Below are 22,041 nucleotides of genomic sequence, written 5' to 3'. Positions count from 1 at the left end.
TAATGTATCATAAGATTTTATGTTAAAATGAAGCCAATAATTACATTTTTTGTGGTCCTCTTTTATTTTGAAAAGTATCGAAATACATGTTGGACAATCTTAGAGTGCGGTTTAGTTTGCGTTCACTCATGTAGTTTATGTCCGCGGTCACAATGGTGCCAAATAGTGAGGTGTACAGATGTGATTAGAGTGACACGTGCTTCGGGGGTATTGTTATAGTTTTTTAGTTAGTTTAGTCTTTATTTGAAGGGACAATGCACAGAAACATTAAGCTCAAAGACAGATATGTTCTGTACCAGATTATAGCTAAATAGCTCATTTCCATCTGCAGCCCCTGGCTACCTAAATTAAAGGGATACAAAAATCATGCAATAAAATTATGACAATAAAATTATACACAAGTATTAAGAAAAAAGTCATAAAATGCCCTTTCATGGACACATACTTAATAAACAATACAACCACACCTCATTTACATCACCACACAAAGACAATACATGCTCTTGTTCACATCTGTCATCATTTGTAAAAACAACCTTGATTTTAACACACACACCTCACAATTTACAACAAAAATGCTGTCATGGATAAATATAATACACATTAAGTTGATGTGTCAAACATAATGCCCACCTTAGTGACCGTGTGAGCAGCTTTGATTGCTCCAAAGCCACTTTTTAACTTCAATTGTGAATGAAGAGTCATCTGTTAGACTTTTCAAGTTTGTTGTGAGGTCGTTCCATTCCTTTATGGCTTTATATGAAAAGTCTGATTGTGCAAAAGAGGTTTTACATCTGGGTATGCTACACTGCCCCCTGGTGGAGGCTCATGTGTTTATAGTTGTCACAGTAGATGTAAACTGGACAAAGTGCTTAAGTGGCGCTGGTGGGCCATTCGTAATGATGCTAATCTTTGAATGTTAGCTAAATTTAACAATCTATATTTTTGGAGAACTAAACAGTGATGGCGGTGTTGTGGTTTTCGGTCAAGGATTTTGAGCGATTGTTTGTGCAAAGTTTCCAATGGCCTCAGTGTCATTTTGCTTGCCTGCGACCAACATGTTATACAATAATAAAAACGAGACCTAATCATTGCATTAAAATAAGTTTGAGCTGCCTCCAGTGTTAATGAATTCCTGATACATTTGAACGTTTTTATGTTGTATTTAAGACTCTGGCACATCTGTTTGATATGTTTTTTAAAGCCAAGTGTTGGCTCTAAAATGACACCCAGGTAGCGATATTCACTAACATTTTGTATTATTTCCTTATTAAAGGCCTACTGAAAGCCACTACTACCGACCACGCAGTCTGATAGTTTATTTATCAATGATAAAATCTTAACATGGCACCACATGCCAATACGGCCGTGTTAACTTATAAAGTGCAATTTTAAATTTCCCGCTAAACTTCCGGTTGAAAACGTCTATGTATGATGACGTATGCGCGTGACGTCAATCATTGAAACGGAAGTATTCGGCCCCATTGAATCCAATACAAAAAGCTCTGTTTTCATCTCAAAATTCCACAGTATTCTGGACATCTGTGTTGGTGAATCTTTTGCAATTTGTTTAATGAACAATGAAGACTGCAACGAACAAAGTTGCAGGTGGGATCGGTGTATTAGCGGCTGGCTGCAGCAACACAACCAGGAGGACTTTGAGATGGATAGCAGACGCGCTAGCCGCCGACCTCACCTTGACTTCCTCCGTCTCCGGGCCGCCGACCGCATCTATGATCGGGTGAAGTCTTTCGTCACTCCGTCGATCGCTGGAACGCAGGTGAGCACGGGTGTTGATGAGCAGATGAGGGCTGGCTGGCGTAGGTGGATAGCTAATTTTTTTGGCTTAGCTCTGTGAGGTCCCGTTGCTAAGTTAGCTTCAATGGCGTCGTTAGCAACAGCATTGTTAAGCTTCGCCAGCCTGGAAAGCATTAACCGTGTATTTAAATGTCCATGGTTTAATAGTATTGTTGATTTTCTGTCTATCCTTCCAGTCAGGGGTTTATTTATTTTGTTTCTATCTGCATTTAAGCCCGATGCTATCACGTTAGCTCAGTAGCTAAAGAGCTTCACCGTCGTGGAGATAAAAGTCACTGTGAATGTCCATTTCGCGTGCTCGACTCTCATTTTCAAGAGGATATAGTATCCGAGGTGGTTTAAAATACAAATCCGTGATCCACAATAGAAAAAGGAGAGAGTGTGGAATCCAATGAACCCTTTTACCTAAGTTACGGTCAGAGCGAAAAAAGATACGTCCTGCACTGCACGCTAGTCCTTCACTTTCACGTTCCTCATCCACAAATCTTTCATCCTCGCTCAAATTAATGGGGTAATCGTCGCTTTCTCGGTCCGAATCTCTCTCGCTGCATTGAAAACAATAGGGAAATGTGAGGAATCCTACCTCCTGTGACGTCATGCTACTTCCGGTAGGGGCACGGCTTTTTTTTATCAGAGACCAAAAGTTGCGAACTTTATCGTCGTTGTTCTCTACTAAATCCTTTCAGCAAAAATATGGCAATATCGCGAAGTGATCAATTATGACACATAGAATGGATCTGCTATCCACGTTTAAATAAAAACATATCATTTCAGTAGGCCTTTAACCGTTATATTTGGAAGGGATGACATTTTGTATTTGTTTACAAAACACATTGTTGCCGTTTTCTTAATGTTTAATGTAAGACAAGAGTCATGTAGCCATCTTGCCACCTTCTCCATGGCCGCTGTAAGGTGTGTGCCCAGGAATGCACAATGGCACACCTCCACGTGCAGCCTCCCTCCCACATGCAAAATAAAAGCCTCAGGTGATGCTCACCTTAAGAGGAGGCCTCTTTGTTGGACGAGCATGACCTGGCTAACGTGACTCTACTACACACACACGCGCTGATGTTGACAGCGCGGAGTGTAGTCAGACACACAAACAGAGTAGCGGGTGCGGCGGCGTTGAGCGCTGGGAGCCCAGAATAGCTCAGTGCTGCTGTTTGAAGCCGCCCCGCTGCTAAAAATAGAGCGGGGGGATGGGGGTGGGAAGCACGGGCTCTCCCGTGCTGGCTGTGTCCCCTGCAGCTGCTGCTAAGATTGGATCACGGGCGGGTAAAAATAGACCAGCCAGCCGCGGAGGAGGAGGAAGAAGAGCGTGCATGTTGACTGGCTTTGTTTTCTACTGCAGTGCTTTTATGAGTCCAACTCACACACACTTGACATGAATGAGCGGTCGTCCACCAGGACGCACGTGGAGGACAGCTGAGTGTGTTGTTGTTTATGCACACTCAGCAGCACGGCTGGTCATGTTCAACACAACAAATCTTTGCTGGATGCATGGAAGGATGGATGCAAGGAAGGCCTGGTGGATGGACGCATCAGCGCATTGATGAACGGTTGTTTGTGCTGACTGATGAGTGTGTGGAAGGATGAATATTTTATGGGTATGTGTGCGCGTGTGTGTGTGTGTGCGTGCGTGTGTGTGTGTGTGCGTGCGTGCGTGCGTGTGTTGTGTTGGTAGTTGGATGAGTGGCTGGGTGTATGTATGGATGTACTGTGTTGACAGATGAGAGAAGAGTGGGTGGACATGTGGATGGATATACATACTGTATGGATGGATGAGTGAGGAGATGATTAGATGATGTAGGCCTACATACATACTTTATGGCTGGATGAGTGAACTGGTGTATGGATGGATGGATAGATGAATGTATACATGGATGGATGGATGAGTGGGGATGCAGAAATGGATGAATGTATATACTGTATGTATGAATGGATAGGTGGGGACTGTGTGGATGGATGTATATATGTATAAGTGAGTGAGTGGATGGATGGATGAGTAGCAGGACGCCTGGATGGATGTACACATGTATGGGTGGATGAGTGGCGGTGCATGAATAGATGTATATGTGGATGGATGCATGAGTGGGGGATGAATAGATGGATGTACGTACATATGTATGAATCGATTAGTGTGGGGGATGCATAGATGGATGTACATTTATATGGGTGGATGAGTGGGGAATGCATGGATGGATGGATGGATGAGTGGGGAATGCATGGATGGATGAGTGGGGGATGCATGGATGGATGGATAGATGAGAGATGATTGGTTGATGTAGGCCTACATACATACTTTATGGCTGGATGAGTGAACTGGTGTATGGATGGATGGATAGATGAATGTATACATGGATGGATGGATGAGTGGGGATGCAGAAATGGATGAGTGGTGGGGGCATGGATGAATGTATATACTGTATGTATGAATGGATAGGTGGGGACTATGGATGGATGTATATATGTATAAGTGAGTGAGTGGATGGATGGTTGTATATATTGATGGCTGGATGGATGTACACATGTATGGGTGGGTGAATGGATGTATATGTGGATGGATGCATGAGTGGGGGATTAATAGATGGATGTACATACATATGTATGAATCGATTAGTGTGGGGGATGCATAGATGGATGTACATTTATATGGGTGGATGAGTGGGGAATGCATGGATGGATGGATGAGTAGGGGATGGATGGATAGATGAGAGATGATTGGATGTTGTAGGCCTACATACATACTTTATGGATGGATGAGTGAACTGGTGTATGCATGGATGGATAGATGAATGTATACATGGATGGATGGATGAGTGGGGATGCAGAAATGGATGAATGTATATACTGTATGTATGAATGGATAGGTGGGGACTGTGTGGATGGATGTATATATGTATAAGTGAGTGAGTGGATGGATGGATGAGTAGAAGGACGCATGGATGGTTGTATATATTGATGGCTGGATGGATGTACACATGTATGAGTGGATGAGTGGAAGTGCATGAATTGATGTATGCATGAGTGGGGGATGAATAGATGGATGTACATACATATGTATGAATCGATTAGTGTGGGGGATGCATAGATGGATGTACGGCCGGGTTAATTTATAAAGTGCAATTTTAAATTTTAACGTGCCGCTTTTCCATTAACGCAGGGGTATTTTGGACCCAAATAACAAAAATTGTCTCTGTCTGGAGCAGGGGTCGGCAACCTTTACCACTCAAAGAGCCATTTTGGCAAGTTTCACAAATTAAAGAGAGTAATGGGAGCCACAAAAATATTTTTAAAATTTAAAATGAAAAACACCGCATACAAAGCTTAAATGCTTTGTGCTATGTTAACCAGGGGTCTCCGACACACGCACCGGCACGCACTTTAATGTGGAAATTTGATGTTAGTGCAGCCCGCAAGTTTTGAATGAATGGCGCTTGATAGCGTCATACTTGCCAACCCTCTCATTTTTCCCGGGAGACTCCCGAATATCAGAGCGTGATGACACTGCATTTGGCGCCCTCTACAGTCTGCCCTAACAGTGTACCTGCTCGACCACACGTAGAATGCAATTTCAGCTTGCTCACGTAAGTGACAGCAAGGCGTACTAGCTCAGCAGCCACACATCTTACACTGACGGTACCAATACCCAGAATCCCATGCAGCCCTAACTCTTCTGCTCAACCAACGCACGGAGAGGGGGGGGGGGTTGATGTGTGGGGGGATTTGGTGGTAGCGGGGGTGTATAATGTAGACCGGAAGAGTTAGGGCTGCATGGGATTCTGGGTAATGGTTGTGTTGTGTTTATGTTGTGTTACGATGGGATGTTCTCCAGAAATTTGTTTTTCATTCTTTTTTGGTGTGGGTTCACAGTGTGGCGCATATTTGTAACGTAACAATGTTAAAGTTGTTTGATACGGCTACCGTCAGTGTAAGCTGTGTGGCTGATGAGTAAGTATGCTTTGCTGTCTCCTATGTGTGCAAGTAATAACATCCTGCAACATGTGGCTGGACTGGCACGCTGTATGTAAATGCTATAGAGGACAATTACTGCAGTGCAATTAGGGCATGCCCTTTATTTAGTAATTAGAGTGTAAATAGGATTATTTTTTCCCTGGGAGTAATCTATGAGAGACACTGAGATCCATAAGTCTCCTGGGAAAATCGGGGGGGTCGGCATGTATGTAGCTGAGCCGCATCAGAGTGGTCAAGGAGCCGCGGGTTGCCGACCCCTGGTCTGGAGCCAACGGGAGGGGGCGTGTCTTTCTCGGGAGCGACAAAGAAACAAACAGTGACAGAGAGCGCGCGAGAGAGTGAGGGAGGGAGGTAGAGCGCGTGCGGGTCTCGTGGAAAAGCAGCAAAACGTTTTTCTGCTTGCATCACGCAAGTGATGTCAATGTTCTGCCCTCGAGAGCCATATACCACACCATGATTGGTAAATTCCTTGTAGCCCGAAAGAGTTAGGGCTACAAGGAATTCTGGGTATTTGTTCACATTGTGGCGCGTAACATTGATAAAGTTTTTTTTATACGGCCACCCTCAGTGTGACATGTATGACTGTTGACTAAGTATGCATTGCAGTCACTTATGTGTGTCTGTTGAAGCCGCATATAACATGTGACTGTGCAGGCACATTGTTTGTATGGAGCAATAGTGGATGCTTAAAGGCCTACTGAAATGATTTTTTTTTTATTTAAACGGGAATAGCAGATCCATTCTATGTGTCATACTTGATCATTTTGCGATATTGCCATATTTTTGCTGAAAGGATTTAGTATAGAACAACGACGATAAAGTTTGCAACTTTTGGTCGCTGATAAAAAAAAGCCTTGCCTATACCGGAAGTAGCGTGACGTCACAGGAGCTAGTATTCCTCACAATTCTCCATTGTTTACAATGGAGCGAGAGAGATTCGGACCGAGAAAGCGACGATTACCCCATTAATTTGAGCGAGGATGAAAGATTCGTGGATGAGGAACGTTAGAGTGAAGGACTAGAGTGCAGTGCAGGGTGTATCTTTTTTCGCTCTGACCGTAACTTAGGTACAAGCTGGCTCATTGGATTCCACACTCTCTCCTTTTTCTATTGTGGATCACGGATTTGTATTTTAAACCACCTCGGATACTATATCCTCTTGAAAATGAGAGTCGAGAACGCGAAATGGACATTCACAGTGACTTTTATCTCCACGACAATACATCGACGAAACACTTTGGCTACGGAGCTAACGTGATAGCATCTGGCTCAAATGCAGATAGAAACAAAATTTAAAAAAACCCTGACTGGAAGGATAGACAGAAGATCAACAATACTATTAAACCATGAACATGTAAATACACGGTTAATAATTTCCAGCTTGGCGAAGCTTAATGATGTTGCTAACGAGCCATTGAAGCTAACTTAGCTACGGAGCGGCGGTGGCGGCGGGCGTTGTAGCGTTCGACGACACCCCGGCCGCCATCAGAGTCGGCAAGAAACATATATTTCCCCAAAGTTACGTACGTGACATGCACATAGCGACACGCACGTACGGGCAAGCGATCAAATGTTTGGAAGCCAAAGCTGCACTCACGGTAGCGCGTCTGCTATCCAACTCAAACACAACACAACCTCCTGGTGTTGGTGTTGCTGTAGTCCGCCGCTAATACACCGATCGCACTTACAACTTTCTTCTTTGCAGTCTCCATTGTCCATTAAACAAATTGCAAAAGATTCACCAACACAGATGTCCAGAATACTGTGGAATTTTTCGATGAAAACAGAGCAGTTTGTATGGTGACACATTGGGTCCGAATACTTCCGTTGCCGTCCTGACGTCACACGCATACGTCATCATACATAGACGTTTTCAAGCGGAAGTTTCCCGGGAAATTTAAAATTGCACTTTAAAAGTTAGCCCGGCCGTATTGGCATGTGTTGCAATGTTAAGATTTCATCATTGATATATAAACTATCAGACTGCGTGGTCGGTAGTAGTGGCTTTCAGTAGGCCTTTAACCTCGTGTCTTCAATATTGATGTCCTCAGTATTGTTGACGGGTGTAAATCGGGAGGGTTGGCAAGAATGCTTCACCTCCGCACACAACGCTGTCAAGCGGCATTCATATAAAACTCGCGGGCCGCACTAACATTAAACGTTCATATTAAAGGCCTACTGAAAGCCACTACTACCGACCACGCAGTCTGATAGTTTATATATCAATGATGAAATCTTAACATTGCAACACATGCCAATACGGCCGGGTTAACTTATAAAGTGACATTTTAAATTTCCCGGGGAACTTCCGGTTCAAAACGCCTTTGGATGATGACGTATGCGCGTGACGTCGCGAGGTCAACGGAAGTGTTTGGACACAATACACAGAGCTCTGTTTTCTTCGACAAAATTCCACAGTATTCTGGACATCTGTGTTGGTGAATCTTTTGCAATTTGTTTAATGAACAATGAAGACTGCAAAGAAGAACGTTGTAGGTGGGATCGGTGTATGCGGCTGGCTGTAGCAACACAACAAGGAGGACTTTGTTGGATAGAAGACGCGCTAGCGACGAACTCACCTTGACTTCCTACGTCTCCGGGCCGCCGACCGCATCGTCGATCGCTGGAACGCAGGTGAGCACGGGTGTTGATGAGCGGAGGAGGGCTGGCTGGCGTAGGTGGAGCGCTAATGTTTTTATCATAGCTCTGACGAGGTCCCGTTGTTAAGTTAGCGTCGTTAGCAACAGCATTGCTAGGCTTCGACAGGCGTCGAATACACATTAACCGTGTATTTACATGTCCAGTGTTTGGTTCGGTGTCTCCTGATAGTAGTATTGTTGATCTTTTGTCTATCCTTCCAGTCAGGGATTTATTTATTTTGTTTCTATCTGCATTTGAGAACGATGCTATCACGTTAACTCATGCTAAAGAGCTTCGTCGATGTATTGTCGTGGAGATAAAAGTCACTGTTAATGTCCATTTCGCCTTCTTGACTCTCATTTTCAAGAGGATATAGTATCCGAGGTGGTTTAAAATACAAATCCGTGATCCACAATAGAAAAAGGAGAGAGTGTGGATTCCAATGAGCCAGCTTGTACCTAAGTTACGGTCAGAGCGAAAAAAAGATATCTCTTGAACTGCATTCTAGTCCGTCACTCTAACGTTCCTCATCCACAAATCTTTCATCCTCGCTCAAATTAATGGGGTAATCGTCACTTTCTCGCTCCTAATATCTCTCGCTCCATTGTAAACAACGGGGAATTGTGAACAGCACTACCGCTTGTGACGTCACGCTACTTCCGGTAGGGGCAAGGTTTTTTTTATCAGCGAGCAAAAGTTGCGAACTTTATCGTCGATTTTCTCTACTAAATCCTTTCAGCAAAAATATGGCAATATCGCGAAATGATCAAGTATGACACATAGAATGGATCTGCTATTCCCGTTTAAATAAAAACTATTCATTTCAGTAGGCCTTTGAGGTGGGGGCCGCACAATAACGTCTTGCGGGCCGCAATTGGCCCGCGGGCCGCATGTTTGAGACCCCTGCTGTACAGTATGGATGGATGAAGTGAGGGGATCTATGGTAAGGGTATACATTTATGTGGATGTATATATGCTTGGATGGAGGAGTGAGTGGATGTATGTGTATGTATGGATGGATGAGAGTGTAATGAATGTATGTAGTGTGCGTGAATGAATGGATGTACAGTATATGCATGGATGTATACGGGTGTGCTGTATATGGATGAGTGTGTGATGGAGGACAGGACTCATTTGAGACTTCTGATGAAAGTGTGCTGCATGCAGAGAAGTCAAGGACATAGACAGAAAGTCAAGTGCACAAACTCCTGTATAATGCGTGCTGTATATGCACGGGCACGTGCACTTACATTAGTGCGCACAGCGGCATTATGCAGACACACGACTGGCACGCCAACCGTCAGGCGAGCGCACACTCCATCGCGCCCCCGCATCGCACATGCAGGGTCCCTCAGACGCCTCTGGAGCTGCGAGCTAAAATTAGAACAAGAGGGAGCTAAAAATAAATGATGGTGCCACAGGAGCAAGAAGGGAAGGGGGTTGGGGAGCGGTGGGGGGTGTGGGGGCGTGGGGGGGGGGGGGGTTGAAGGAGAGAATGCTGAGCAGGCAAAGATGAGGATGAGGAAGGAGATATGCAAATGAGTAGATGTGTGCGTGATGAGATTTGGAATGCAATCATCATTTCTATTTTCAAGTACAAGACATTTCATTGTTCTCAAGCAAAACATTTGTAAGGCTAAAGTATTATTTTTTTTCAACATAATACACTTCCAATGTATCCATCCATACATTTTCTACCGCTTGTCCCAGTAGTGCCAAATTGTGTAAAAAAAAAACGGCGCAATCTGATAAAGTCAAAATATAAAGAAAACTAATTTGATCACTTTTAGTTAAAAAAAATAAGTAAATAAAGTTAAAAAAGGCAATAAACAAACATGTATTTGTAATATTTGACATGTACTAGGCCAGCTACTCAGTGGCCTAGTGGTTAGAGTGTCCGCCCTGAGATGGGCAGGTTGTGAGTTCAAACCCCGACCAAAGACTATAAAGATGGGAGCCATTACCTCCCTGCTTGACACTCAGCATCAAGGGTTGGAATTGGGGGTTAAATCACCAAAAATGTTTCCTGGGCGCGGCCACCGCTGCTGCTCACTGCTCCCCTCACCTCCCAGGGGGTGATCAAGGGGATGGGTCAAATGCAGAGGACACATTTCACCACACCTAGTGTGTGTGTGTGTGTGTGACAATCATTGGTACTTTATGTGTTTTATTTTTTGCTGTATTAGGCTAATACATTAAATATTACTATTTGTAAATATCTATTTCATATTATTATTCATATTATTTTTTTTATAGTTTTTTTATTCTAGGAATATACAGCATTAGGGATGGATACCTTTTACATTTGAACCGATACGGTACCAATTCTACCTGGGAATCGGTACCGATACTGAATGATACAAATGTTTTTGGTAAAGATATCACTTAAAAAGGAGCTAATTGTAATAACTGCTGTCCAGTTGTTGTATCTTGTTTAATTGTCATCATATTGTCATTTGCAGGTATGACATCACGTTGCAATTACAGTTGCAAGTCCAAGACGTTAGATGGCAGTAGTGTATAGTTTATGGTTTGTTTTTTGTTGTGCCCTAAAAAGTGTTAAAACTGAAAGTATTGTACTTATTACTGATGTGAGAGTGCGGAAATATGACCATATCACACCAACTCTCAAATCCCTTCACTGGCTTCCTGTTCCACTCAGGATTGAATTCAAAGTCTCCCTACTAACCCACCATTGCCTCCATGGAAATGCCCCCCTCTACCTCAAAGAACTACTCACCCCCAAATCTAACCTCCTCCAACATCCGAGGACAAAGCTACGAACAATGGAAGACTGAGCTTTCTGCTCTGTGGAACACTCTCCCTGACCACCTGAGGGCACCACAGACTGTGGGTGCTTTTAAAAAAGGCTTAAAAACCCTTCTTTTTAAAAAAGCTTTTTTTTTGTTGATATATTCATACTAGTTTTAGCTATTTGGCTGTTCTAGTTTTTATTTTTTTTTATTTTTTATTATCTTTTTATTTGTATTTTTTTTTAATACACTGTAGCACTTTGAGGTTGTTTACTCAATGTAAAGTGTTTTTTTTACAAACAAAATCTATTATTACACACCAGCTGTTTGATTGTAACGTGCATATTAATTGTAGTTTTCATTAACGAATGTGGAGGTGTTAAAAATCGCCATGTAAAACCGCTAATGCTAATTTGTAGCATGTCAATAGCAAGGCCAATGTATATTAGCTTTAAGCTAGTACATTTTGGGGGAAAAGTGGAGCTTTACGTTACCGTATTTTTCGGAGTATAAGTCGCTCCGGACGAAAATGCATAATAAAGAAGGAAAAAAACATATATAAGTCGCACTGGAGTATAAGTCGCATTTTTTGGGGAAATGTATTTGATAAAAGCCAACACCAAGAATAGACATTTGAAAGGCAATTTAAAATAAATAAAGAATAGTGAACAACAGGCTGAATAAGTGTACGTTATATGAGGCATAAATAACCAACTGAGAACGTGCCTGGTATGTTAACGTAACATATTATGGTAAGAGTCATTCAAATAACTATAACATATAGAACATGCTATACGTTTACCAAACAATCTGTCACTCCTAATCGCTAAATCCCATGAAATCTTATACGTCTAGTCTCTTACGTGAATGAGCTAAATAATATTATTTGATATTTTACGCTAATGTGTTAATAATTTCACACATAAGTCGCTCCTGAGTATAAGTCGCACCCCCGGCCAAACTATGAAAAAAAACTGCGACTTATAGTCCGAAAAATACGGTACTTACGTTGTTGGCAATGAAAATTGCAACGTTACCTAAAGGTAATTTGGCTGAGTCCGCTCTCAGTGCCGCTGGAGTGATCGCCAAGTGCCGAAGTGCAAATAAGCGGCTGAGTCGGCGACCCGGCGTGACGTCACGTGCAACCCAGACACCGTAATATAGCAGCGTTGGATTTATGTGAATCAGTGCCCAATAGGACATTTTTTCCATACATATTGTTTATTTTGAAAACTGAATGGATATGTAGTGATCTTTTTTCTCATATATGTATTTTTATCATAATCTACATACAAAAAGAACTGTCTCATTGTGCTATGTTTTAGTCTGTTTATGATTATTATATATTACTGTATCAACTATTATTATTTTAACTTACTGCTTAACTATTATTTTATTTTTGCGGTACTAAACTCCAGGAATTATTGTAATTACTGTTATTATTATTATTTGTGTAAAAAAAACTGAAGATGAGCATCGGTCCATCTTTACAAAGGCAGTATTTTCCTTGCATTGGATAGTGCGGGTGTACCTAATGTTGTGGCTGGTGAGCATTTATATGAAATGGCCAACTCTGTACAAGGTAAAGCGGTGCTTGTCTGCCACCTACTGGCCCCAGCTAATAATGACATGCTGTTTATCAAATCAGCACATGAGTACTTTGTTCCCGAGGTGAGCTATCACTCGCCGTACACTTTTACCAACCTGACCTCTGTGTGTGTGTGTCAGGCGGACTGGGAGAGCAACGGCGGCCTGGTGAAGAAGCTTCCCTCCATCCGGGAGGACGAGGAGGGCGACGAGGAGCAGAAGTCGGTGTCCCGCGCGCCCCGCTCCCCGCTGCGCCTCAGCAGGGGGCTCAACTCTCCGCTGCGCTCCCCGCTGCTGCCGCCCAGGCCCTTCCGCGCGCCTGCTGATCAGCCCCGTCCCGCCACCCTGCAGATACCCGTGGTCAGCTTCTGCGGCGCGCCCCCCGAGCTCAGCCCTAGGTAAAACACACGTTCGTTGTAAACCGGCTGACACCTATTAAAAAAAAAAAAAAAAAAAAACCCACTGAGCAACTCACACTGCAGCTGATGAGGCAAAATACAAGAGTCTGGTTTCCACGGCAACCCAAAAGGCTGCAGTGCATCGCATACACTTTCAATCAATCAAACTTGTACTGGAAGCACTACAATCTAACTTGTGGCTAAATGATTATGCTACCGTAGGCCTGTGGACCGCTTCCGTTTTTCCCATGATGCACCAAGTCGTCATTGATGGCGGCGGTGAAGCAAACGGATAATTGTTTGACGGGTAAAGGGGAAGGAGAGCAAAACGCTATAATTTTAGTTCCGATTTAGCGCTTCATGACTAGATTAGCACAGAACGTTAGGCAACGTGGTGACCTCGCCTTCTGTGACGGGCATGGACGCTAAATGACAAATGCCCCCCATGTTCCCTTCGGGGGTAGAAAAACGTAGCAGTAATCAGGCGTTTTGTATCGGTAGCTCTTTCATAGCCGTGTAATCAGGCCTTTCACAAGCCATTTTTAGCCATTCAAAACTGTCGTGATGTGTGTGTGTTAATAACGCTCCCTTTTTCATGTACCTGCTGCAGGTTTGTGGACGGCATCGAGACGGAGAACAGTTCCATATCATCCCAGAAGTTTGAGTTCAGCCCCAGCATGTCACCTGCAGCCCCACCCTCCCCGTATCCAGGTAACAACTACAGTACCTAAACAACCACACGGTCTTTAGAGGATTGATAGCATAACACCTTGTGTGTGTGTGCGTGTGTGTGTGTGTGTGTGTGTGTGTGTGTGTGTGTGTGTGTGTGTGTGTGTGTGTGTGTGTGTGTGTGTGTGTGTGTGTGTAGGCAGCCGGGAGTCGTGCGAGATCAAGCAGAGTGTGTACAAGTTGACAGAGGAGGTGAGTTGTTGCTGTAGTTATGAATCTAGGCTCTCCGTGCAGTAGGAACATAAAGAACTAGAGATGTCCGATAATATCGGCCGGCCGATATTATCGGCCGATAAATGCTTTAAAATGTAATATCGGAAATTATCGGTATCTGTTTTTTTATTATCGGTATCGTTTTTTTTTTGTTTTTTTTTGTGTTTTTTTTAATTAAATCAACATAAAAAACACAAGATACACTTACAATTAGTGCACCAACCCAAAAAACCTCCCTCCACCATTTACACTCATTCACACAAAAGGGTTGTTTCCTTCTGTTATTAATATTGTGGTTCCTACATTATATATCAATATATATCAATACAGTCTGCAAGGGATACAGTCCGTAAGCACACATGATTGTGCGTGCTGCTGGTCCACTAATAGTACTAACCTTTAACAGTTAATTTTACTAATTTTCATTAATTACTAGTTTCTATGTAACTGATTTTATATTGTTTTACTTTCTTTTTTATTCAAGAAAATGTTTTTAATTTATTTATCTTATTTTATTTTATTAATTTTTTAAAAAAGGACCTTATCTCCACCATACCTGGTTGTCCAAATTAGGCATAATAATGTGTTAATTCCACAACTGTATATATCAGTATCGGTATCGGTTGATATCTGTATCGGTAATTAAAGAGTTGGACAATATCGGATATCGGCAAAAAGCCATTATCGGACATCCCTATAAAGAACCATTCAGAAACTGCGGCCACATTTCCATAAGTGGTATAACAAATAAAAAAGGATGCTGTGTTTGTGAGGATGTAGAAGTCCTGCAAAGACCACAATCCACCTGAGAAGTTGGGCCTACTACCCTCCGCGTCTTAATCAATAAATTAATCAATTAGGAGTTAAAGTTGAATCCTAACTCCTCACCTTACAAACACACTTTAGAAAATAGCTCGGACACACCTTTTTTAGCGGAGTTCCTCAGCCATTTGTTTTCTATAACGATTGCACTTCCTGTAGTTTCAATGGCCGCATGTCCCAATACTTTTGCTCATTTAGCGTATAGTGTGTATGTCATGTGCAATAGTTTGCCTAATTATACACCGACATCCATCCAATGATGCAATCAGCCAGACACAATATTTTAAAGTAGAGGAGTTCCTCAGGGAAGTGTTTTCAGTCCATTTAAAAACAAAACAAATTGCACTTCCTGTAGTATGAATAGCTGCATGTCCAAATACTTTTGCCCATTTAGTGCATAATATGTACAACACAAACAATTTGTTTCATGACACACCAACATCCATGTAAAGCATGGGTGTCCAACTCTGGCCCGCGGGCCAACCCTCCCGATTTTCCCGGGTGACTACCGGATTTCAGTGCCCCTCCCGAATTTCTCCCGACTTCCACCCGGACAACATAATTGGGGGCGTGCCTTAAAGGCACTGCCTTCAGCGTCCTCTACAACCTGTCATCACGTCCGCTTTTCCTCCATACAACAGCGTGCCGGCCCAGTCACATACTATATGCGGCTCTTACACACACACACACACACACACGTGAATGCAAGGCATACTTGATCAACAGACATACAGGTCACACTGATGGTGGCCGTATAAACAACTTTAACACTGTTAAAAATATGCGCCACACTGTGAACCCACACCAAACAAGAATGACAAACACATTTCGGGAGAGCATACACACCATAACACAACATAAACACAACAGAACAAATACCCAGAACCTCTGCAGCACTAACTCTACAATATACAGCCCCCGCCCCCGCCCACCAAGTTAATGTTGATATTTACATCAAAAGGCTGCAAATAGAAAAGAGGCATTACATTTTTTATTTAAATTGTATTTAATATACCATTGATGTTTTTTCGTTTGTTTTTTGAAAGTTGATTTTGCACTATTAAGTTATATAAGCGTTGCTTGTTCCATATTCAGTGTTAAAGCAAATCAGTGTAGCAACCTGAGCAATAATTAACGTTTTATTCATGCACTTTCTCTTGCTACTTCAAGGCTTGAATGTTTGATTCATTCATTATTGTTATTTCAAATATCAAATATATCAAATTTATTATTAGCCTGTGGAAAAAGTTTATTTGATGTTTACTTTAGAAGGCTGCAAATAGAAAAGAGGCATTACATTTTTATTTACATTTTATTTGATATGCCATTGATATTTTTTAATTATTATTATTATTTGAAACTCGATTTTGCATGTCACTATAAAGTTATATAAGCCTTGCTTGTTCAATATTCAATGCAAAACTTTTTTGGGTCCCTATTAAGAGGTTGATTTGTTCAACCTTTGTTCAGTTTTAAATTTTGGCCCACTCTGTATTTGAGTTTGACACCCCTGGTCTAAAGGTACAATCAGCCAAATACACATTTTGAGTTGAGGAGTTCCTCAGGGAAGTGTTTTCAGTCCATTTGTTTTCTGTTTCAATTGCACTTCCTGTAGTTTAAAAGGCGGCACGTCCCAATACTTTTGCCCATTTAGTGTGTACATTGCATAACACGTGTGTTATTTTGTGTAATGTCACTGCAACATCCATCCGAAGAACCAATCAGCCATACATACATTTTGCATTGATGAATTCCTCAAGGACATGTTTTCAGTCCATTCATTTTCATTGAAGGTTTCACTTCCTGTAGTTTGAATGGCGGCATGTCCCAATACTTTTGCTAATTTAGTGTATAGTGTGTACAACACTTATTATTATTTTGTGTAAGATCACTGCAACACCATTCAAAAGTTATAATCAGCCAAACACACATTTTGCATCAAGGAGTTCCTCAGGGAAGTGTTTTCAGTCCATTTGTCTTCCTTAAAAATGTTTTTCTAAAAACTTGTAGTTTCGTTGGCCGCACGTCTCAACAATTTTGCTCATTTATTGTATTGTGTGTAGGGATGATGTTTGATAAGAAATTATCGAGTTCGAGCCTATTATCGAATCCTCTTATCGAACCGATTCCTTATCGATTCTCTTATCGAGTCCAGATAGGTTGTTGTATATGGAAAAAAACACAATATTTGGTTTAACAAAAGCTCACTTTTATTTTATAAGAAAAAAATAAAATTAAATAAATATTGACTGTTAACCCCCTAAAAAAAATTAAAAAAAATAAAAAAATCTTGACTGTTGTTACCCAAAGTTAATTAAGTGGGATTTTTCAGAAAAACAAATATATACAGTAACACAAAAACAACCTGTCTCTGTGATCACTATAGGTGTATAAATAATAATATAGTGTTAAATAAAATCAGTCCCTTGGGCACAAAACTGAAAATAATACAGCTCTCCAAAAAGTGCACTTCTGCTGCTATTGGAACATACTAACTACACACACAGGCAGACAGCTAACATACAATCCAAGACGTCTAATAAAGTTCCAAAGCAGATTAATCCATTTAGGCTCTCTATTGTTGTTGATCTTGCTTTGTCTTTTCCTATCTTTACTTTTGTCTTGCACTGGACTATTATTATTTTTATTTTTTTTAAACTGAAATACACACAATGACAAATGTATAAGCTATGTGATTCAATTAACATACTGAAATTTAATACACAATATGTAAATAGTAGCTTCACACAAATATACAGTACTATCATCAAACAAATACTTCTGAGTGTTGAAACTATTTAGATGGTGGAAATATACGAAACAGTGCACAAAAATCGTTTTTCAATAAACATCTTAGTTTTTTAAATTTAACCACTTTCCACGTTAATATTGAGTTCCATAAACAAGTTAAACAGTTCACTTACAGACTTATCTTTTCCAAGGCTTGTAAGAGCTAACACAACTTGTCTACTTCTCAATTGTCTCGCCAACCCGGAAGTGGCCAGACTAATGAAGCGTAGTATTTTCATATCGCCACAAGGTGTCAGTAAGAGTCTACAATCAAATGGGCATAACATTGCCCATTTGGGATTCGTTTCCAGGGATTCGAATAAAGAACTAACTCTTTTTCTTTACTACAGTGGTCTCGATAACGGGTACCGGTTCTCAAAAAGGGATTTGAGTCCTAGGACTCGGTTCTTTTCTTATCGAACAACCGGGAGAATCGGTTTCGAGCACCATCCCTAATTGTGTGTATAACACATTCAATATTTTGCATAATGACACCAAAGTCCATCCAAAGTTACGATCAGCCAGACACGCATTTGAAGTGTTTTCAGTCCATTTGTATTTTATTATGATTGCACTTCCTGCAGTAATAATGGCCGCATGTCCCAATACTTTTGCCCATTAAGTGTATAGTGCACAGTATAACACCTGCGTTAATTGGTGTAATGTCACTGCAACATCCATCTAAAGATACAATCAGCCAGACAGATTTGGAGTTGAGGAATTCCTCAGGGAAGTGTTTTGAGTCCACTTGCTTTCTATGAAGGTTTCACTTCCTGTAGTTTTTGAATGGCCGCATGTCCCAATACTTTTGCCCATTTACTGTATAGCATACAGTATAACACATGCGTTAATTTGTGTACTGTCACTGCAACATCCATCCAAAGATACAATCAGCCAGACACAAATTTGGAGTGGAGGAGTTCCTCAGGGAAGTGTTTTGAGTCCACTTGCTTTCTATGAAGGTTTCACTTCCTGTAGTTTTTGAATGGCCGCATGTCCCAATACTTTTGCAGCATGCTATCAGCATCATTAGCACCCATGTCTCTTTGTTTACACAGATGAACAGCCTCTCCAGACAAGTGTCCCAGCTCAGCCAGGAGCTCCAGCAAATGACGCACCTGCTCAAGCCCCTCCTCCAAAGACCGCCACAGCCCGTCTTGGCGGCCGCCATGGCAAACTTGACCCCTCCTCCCAGCAGCGCCAGCAGACTGTCCGCGATCGTCAGCCTGGCGGCGGCCCCTACCGCAACATCGCACTCTCCCCCTCAGAGATCCGGCGCTCATCAATCCCTGTTGGACGGTGGGGACATGGAGGGCGCGGACCTGCCCCGATGCCTTCTCCCGACTCCTCATTCGCCAAAAAGGACTCGTCCCTCGCCGCCCCCGTCCACTCCTCCCGTTCTCACGTCGCCAAAGGATGGACTTCTTGAAGGATCGCCCATATTGCGAAGCCCCGACGCCTCCCCCGCCATGTTTATGTCCTCGCCGCAGGAACTCCCACCCCTGGCGTCCAGTACCCCATCACCTTCACTCTCCTTCTCCATGTCCCTCTCTTCGTCTTCGTCTCTTTCCTCCTGCCGGGGCACCCACCCGTCCCGACCGTCAAGCTGCGGTGGCCGGGGAGGTCCGCCTAACTCCCAGGACACCCCCTCAGACCCGTGGCCGCCGCACTGTTCTGCGCCGCCATCTCTAGCGTCATCGCCCAGGGACCACAATTTGAGACCTTCCTCATTGGTCCCCATTGCGTCCCCCGTCACATCCCCCCATACTTCCCTCTTCTCCCTGCCTTTGTCTTTGGACTCGCCGGGCTGGCGCAGAAAGTCCGGAGATTTCCACCCCAATCCGGTCTCTTGCTTGCGGCGGCAGACGGGGCCGGGCGGCGCGCCCCCGCAGGAAATTGAACTGCAGGAGCGGCGAGGCGAGGCGGGAGAGGGGCGGTCGTCCGCGGAGAACATCAGCTTCATCGACGAGGATGAGCCGGCGGTGTGAGCGGCTAGAGTAGCAGCAGGACAGAAAAAACTGGATCCAAAGGAGACCAGATCAGGGAAAGACAGGTGCACTGGTTGCCCTTGGAGACAGGTAGCGGGACACAAAGCCAGCAGTCAGGCGATGGATCTACAAGAGCACAGCTTACAGTTGCGGTCTATTCTTAGTCCAGACTCTTGTTTCATCTAGGATCCAGCATGGACGTCTGCCGCCCTTCAAAGTGGGGTTCTAGGACCGCTGACCACTCATCAGTCAAAACCTTGCGCTCCGATCCACACCCTAAAAAGTGACTGCATCGTATTAAACCCCTGTCGTCCGCTCATCCCCTTTAGCCAATCTGGATGTTGATAAGAATTCTATTCATTTTTGAAGATACCAGACCCAAGATAGCCCAGGTAGCCCACATTGGAGGTCGGACTGCTCAACCTCGTCTGATTTTCAAACCAGACCTCCTAACCTTCAGGGATTATGGTTCTATATTTTAGGGAGAACCCTGTTGATTTTGAATGACATCCCACACAAGATGGTAGAGGTATCTGATTTATTTGTAACTCTGATCTTTAGCTAATCTGTAACTTTGAGTCACTCACTGATTTTGAAAGACTTCTAACACAAGATGGGCTAACCAAACTCTCAGGTCCCTGGAACAACAATCCTATTGATTTGAAAGATCCTTAAAACCAAGATTATTTTTGAATAATATCCACCACCAGAAAGTTATGATGTTGCTTGCTACACGGCTCTCTAATTTGCAACCCATATTTGGACTTTTAGGGACTGTAACTTTACAATATATCTTTAAAGGAACCATGTGGATTTGGGGATTTCACACAACATGATCTTGCTGAACTCCTTAAAACAGCAATCCGATTGATTCTGAATAATGCCCATGGATACTGTTAAGGGCTTGCTTCTTTGGTAAACGGCAAGGGATTATTGTTGCACATCTAAGAGAAAACCTTGTTGATTTTGAACGAGATTAGACAATAAGTGGGTTGGAAGAACTCGAGGGTCCCTTAACAACAACCCTATATATTTTAAATGACATTGACCCAAGTTAGCCCAGGTAGCTATTGTCCACGATTCGTTGGCTTTTTAAACGTTAGTACTGAAATTGTAAGGGATTATTGTTGTACATCTAAAAGAGAACCCTGTTGATTTTGGACAAGATCCGACACTAAATGAGATGGAAGAGTTCTTGGATCCTGATTTTAAAAGACAGTTGACACAAGTTAGACCAGATAGCTATTGTCCAGGATTTGTTGGCTTGGTAAACATTAGCACTGAAATTGTAAGGGATTATTGTTGTACATCTAAAAGAGAACCCTGTTGATTTTGGATAAGATCCGACACTAAATGAGATGGAAGAGTTCTTGGATCCTGATTTTAAAAGACTGTTGACACAAGTTAGCCCAGGTAGCTATTGTCCAGGATTCGTTGGCTTGGTAAACATTAGCACTGAAATTGTAAGGGATTATTGTTGTACATCTAAAAGACAACCCTGTTGATTTTGGACAAGATACGACCCTAAATGAGATGAAAGAACTCTTGGATCCTGATTTTAAAAGACAGTTGACACAAGTTAGCCCAGATAGCTATTGTCCAGGATTTGTTGGCTTGGTAAACATTAGCACTGAAATTGTAAGGGACTATTGTTGTACATCTAAAAGAGAACCCTGTTGATTTTGGACAAGATACGACACTAAATGAAATGGAAGAACTCTTGGATCCTGATTTTAAAAGACAGTTGACACAAGTTAGACCAGATAGCTATTGTCCAGGATTCGTTGGCTTGGTAAACATTAATACTGAAATTGTAAGGGATTATTGTTGTACATCTAAAAGAGAACCCTGTTGATTTTGGATAAGATCCGACACTAAATGAGATGGAAGAGTTCTTGGATCCTGATTTTAAAAGACTGTTGACACAAGTTAGCCCAGATAGCTATTGTCCAGGATTCGTTGGCTTGGTAAACATTAGCACTGAAATTGTAAGGGATTATTGTTGTACGTCTAAAAGAGAACCCTGTTGATTTTGGACAAGATACGACACTAAATGAAATGGAAGAACTCTTGGATCCTGATTTTAAAAGACAGTTGACTCGAGTTAGGCCAGGTAGCTACTCAATCAATCCAGGTTTTTTTTGTATAGCACCTTACGACATCACATCGGTGCACAAAGTGATTTACAGGACAAATAAGTTAGAGGCCTACTGAAAGCCACTACTACCGACCACGCAGTCTGATAGTTTATATATCAATGATGAAATCTTAACATTGCAACACATGCCAATACGGCCGGGTTAACTTATAAAGTGCAATTTTAAATTT

General features: G+C 42.4%; 1 protein-coding gene across 1 annotated transcript in view; it reads left to right on the top strand.

The window, feature by feature from the left end:
* Positions 1 to 21,120, top strand: part of kcnh3 (potassium voltage-gated channel, subfamily H (eag-related), member 3) — a 267,497-nt gene extending 246,377 nt beyond the window's left edge. Inside the window, exons 12-15 of the mRNA XM_062061657.1 lie at positions 12,915 to 13,171; positions 13,782 to 13,882; positions 14,040 to 14,092; positions 18,784 to 21,120. Of these exons, the coding sequence (XP_061917641.1) occupies positions 12,915 to 13,171; positions 13,782 to 13,882; positions 14,040 to 14,092; positions 18,784 to 19,713 (1,341 nt within the window). The 3' untranslated portion in view covers positions 19,714 to 21,120. The remainder of the gene's footprint in view (positions 1 to 12,914; positions 13,172 to 13,781; positions 13,883 to 14,039; positions 14,093 to 18,783) is intronic.
* The last annotated feature ends 921 nt before the right edge of the window (positions 21,121 to 22,041 follow it).

This window comes from Entelurus aequoreus, linkage group LG10, assembly GCF_033978785.1.
Source record: "Entelurus aequoreus isolate RoL-2023_Sb linkage group LG10, RoL_Eaeq_v1.1, whole genome shotgun sequence".
In the NCBI taxonomy this organism is placed as follows: Eukaryota; Metazoa; Chordata; class Actinopteri; order Syngnathiformes; family Syngnathidae; genus Entelurus; species Entelurus aequoreus.
This window is presented reverse-complemented; position numbering and strand designations above follow the sequence as displayed.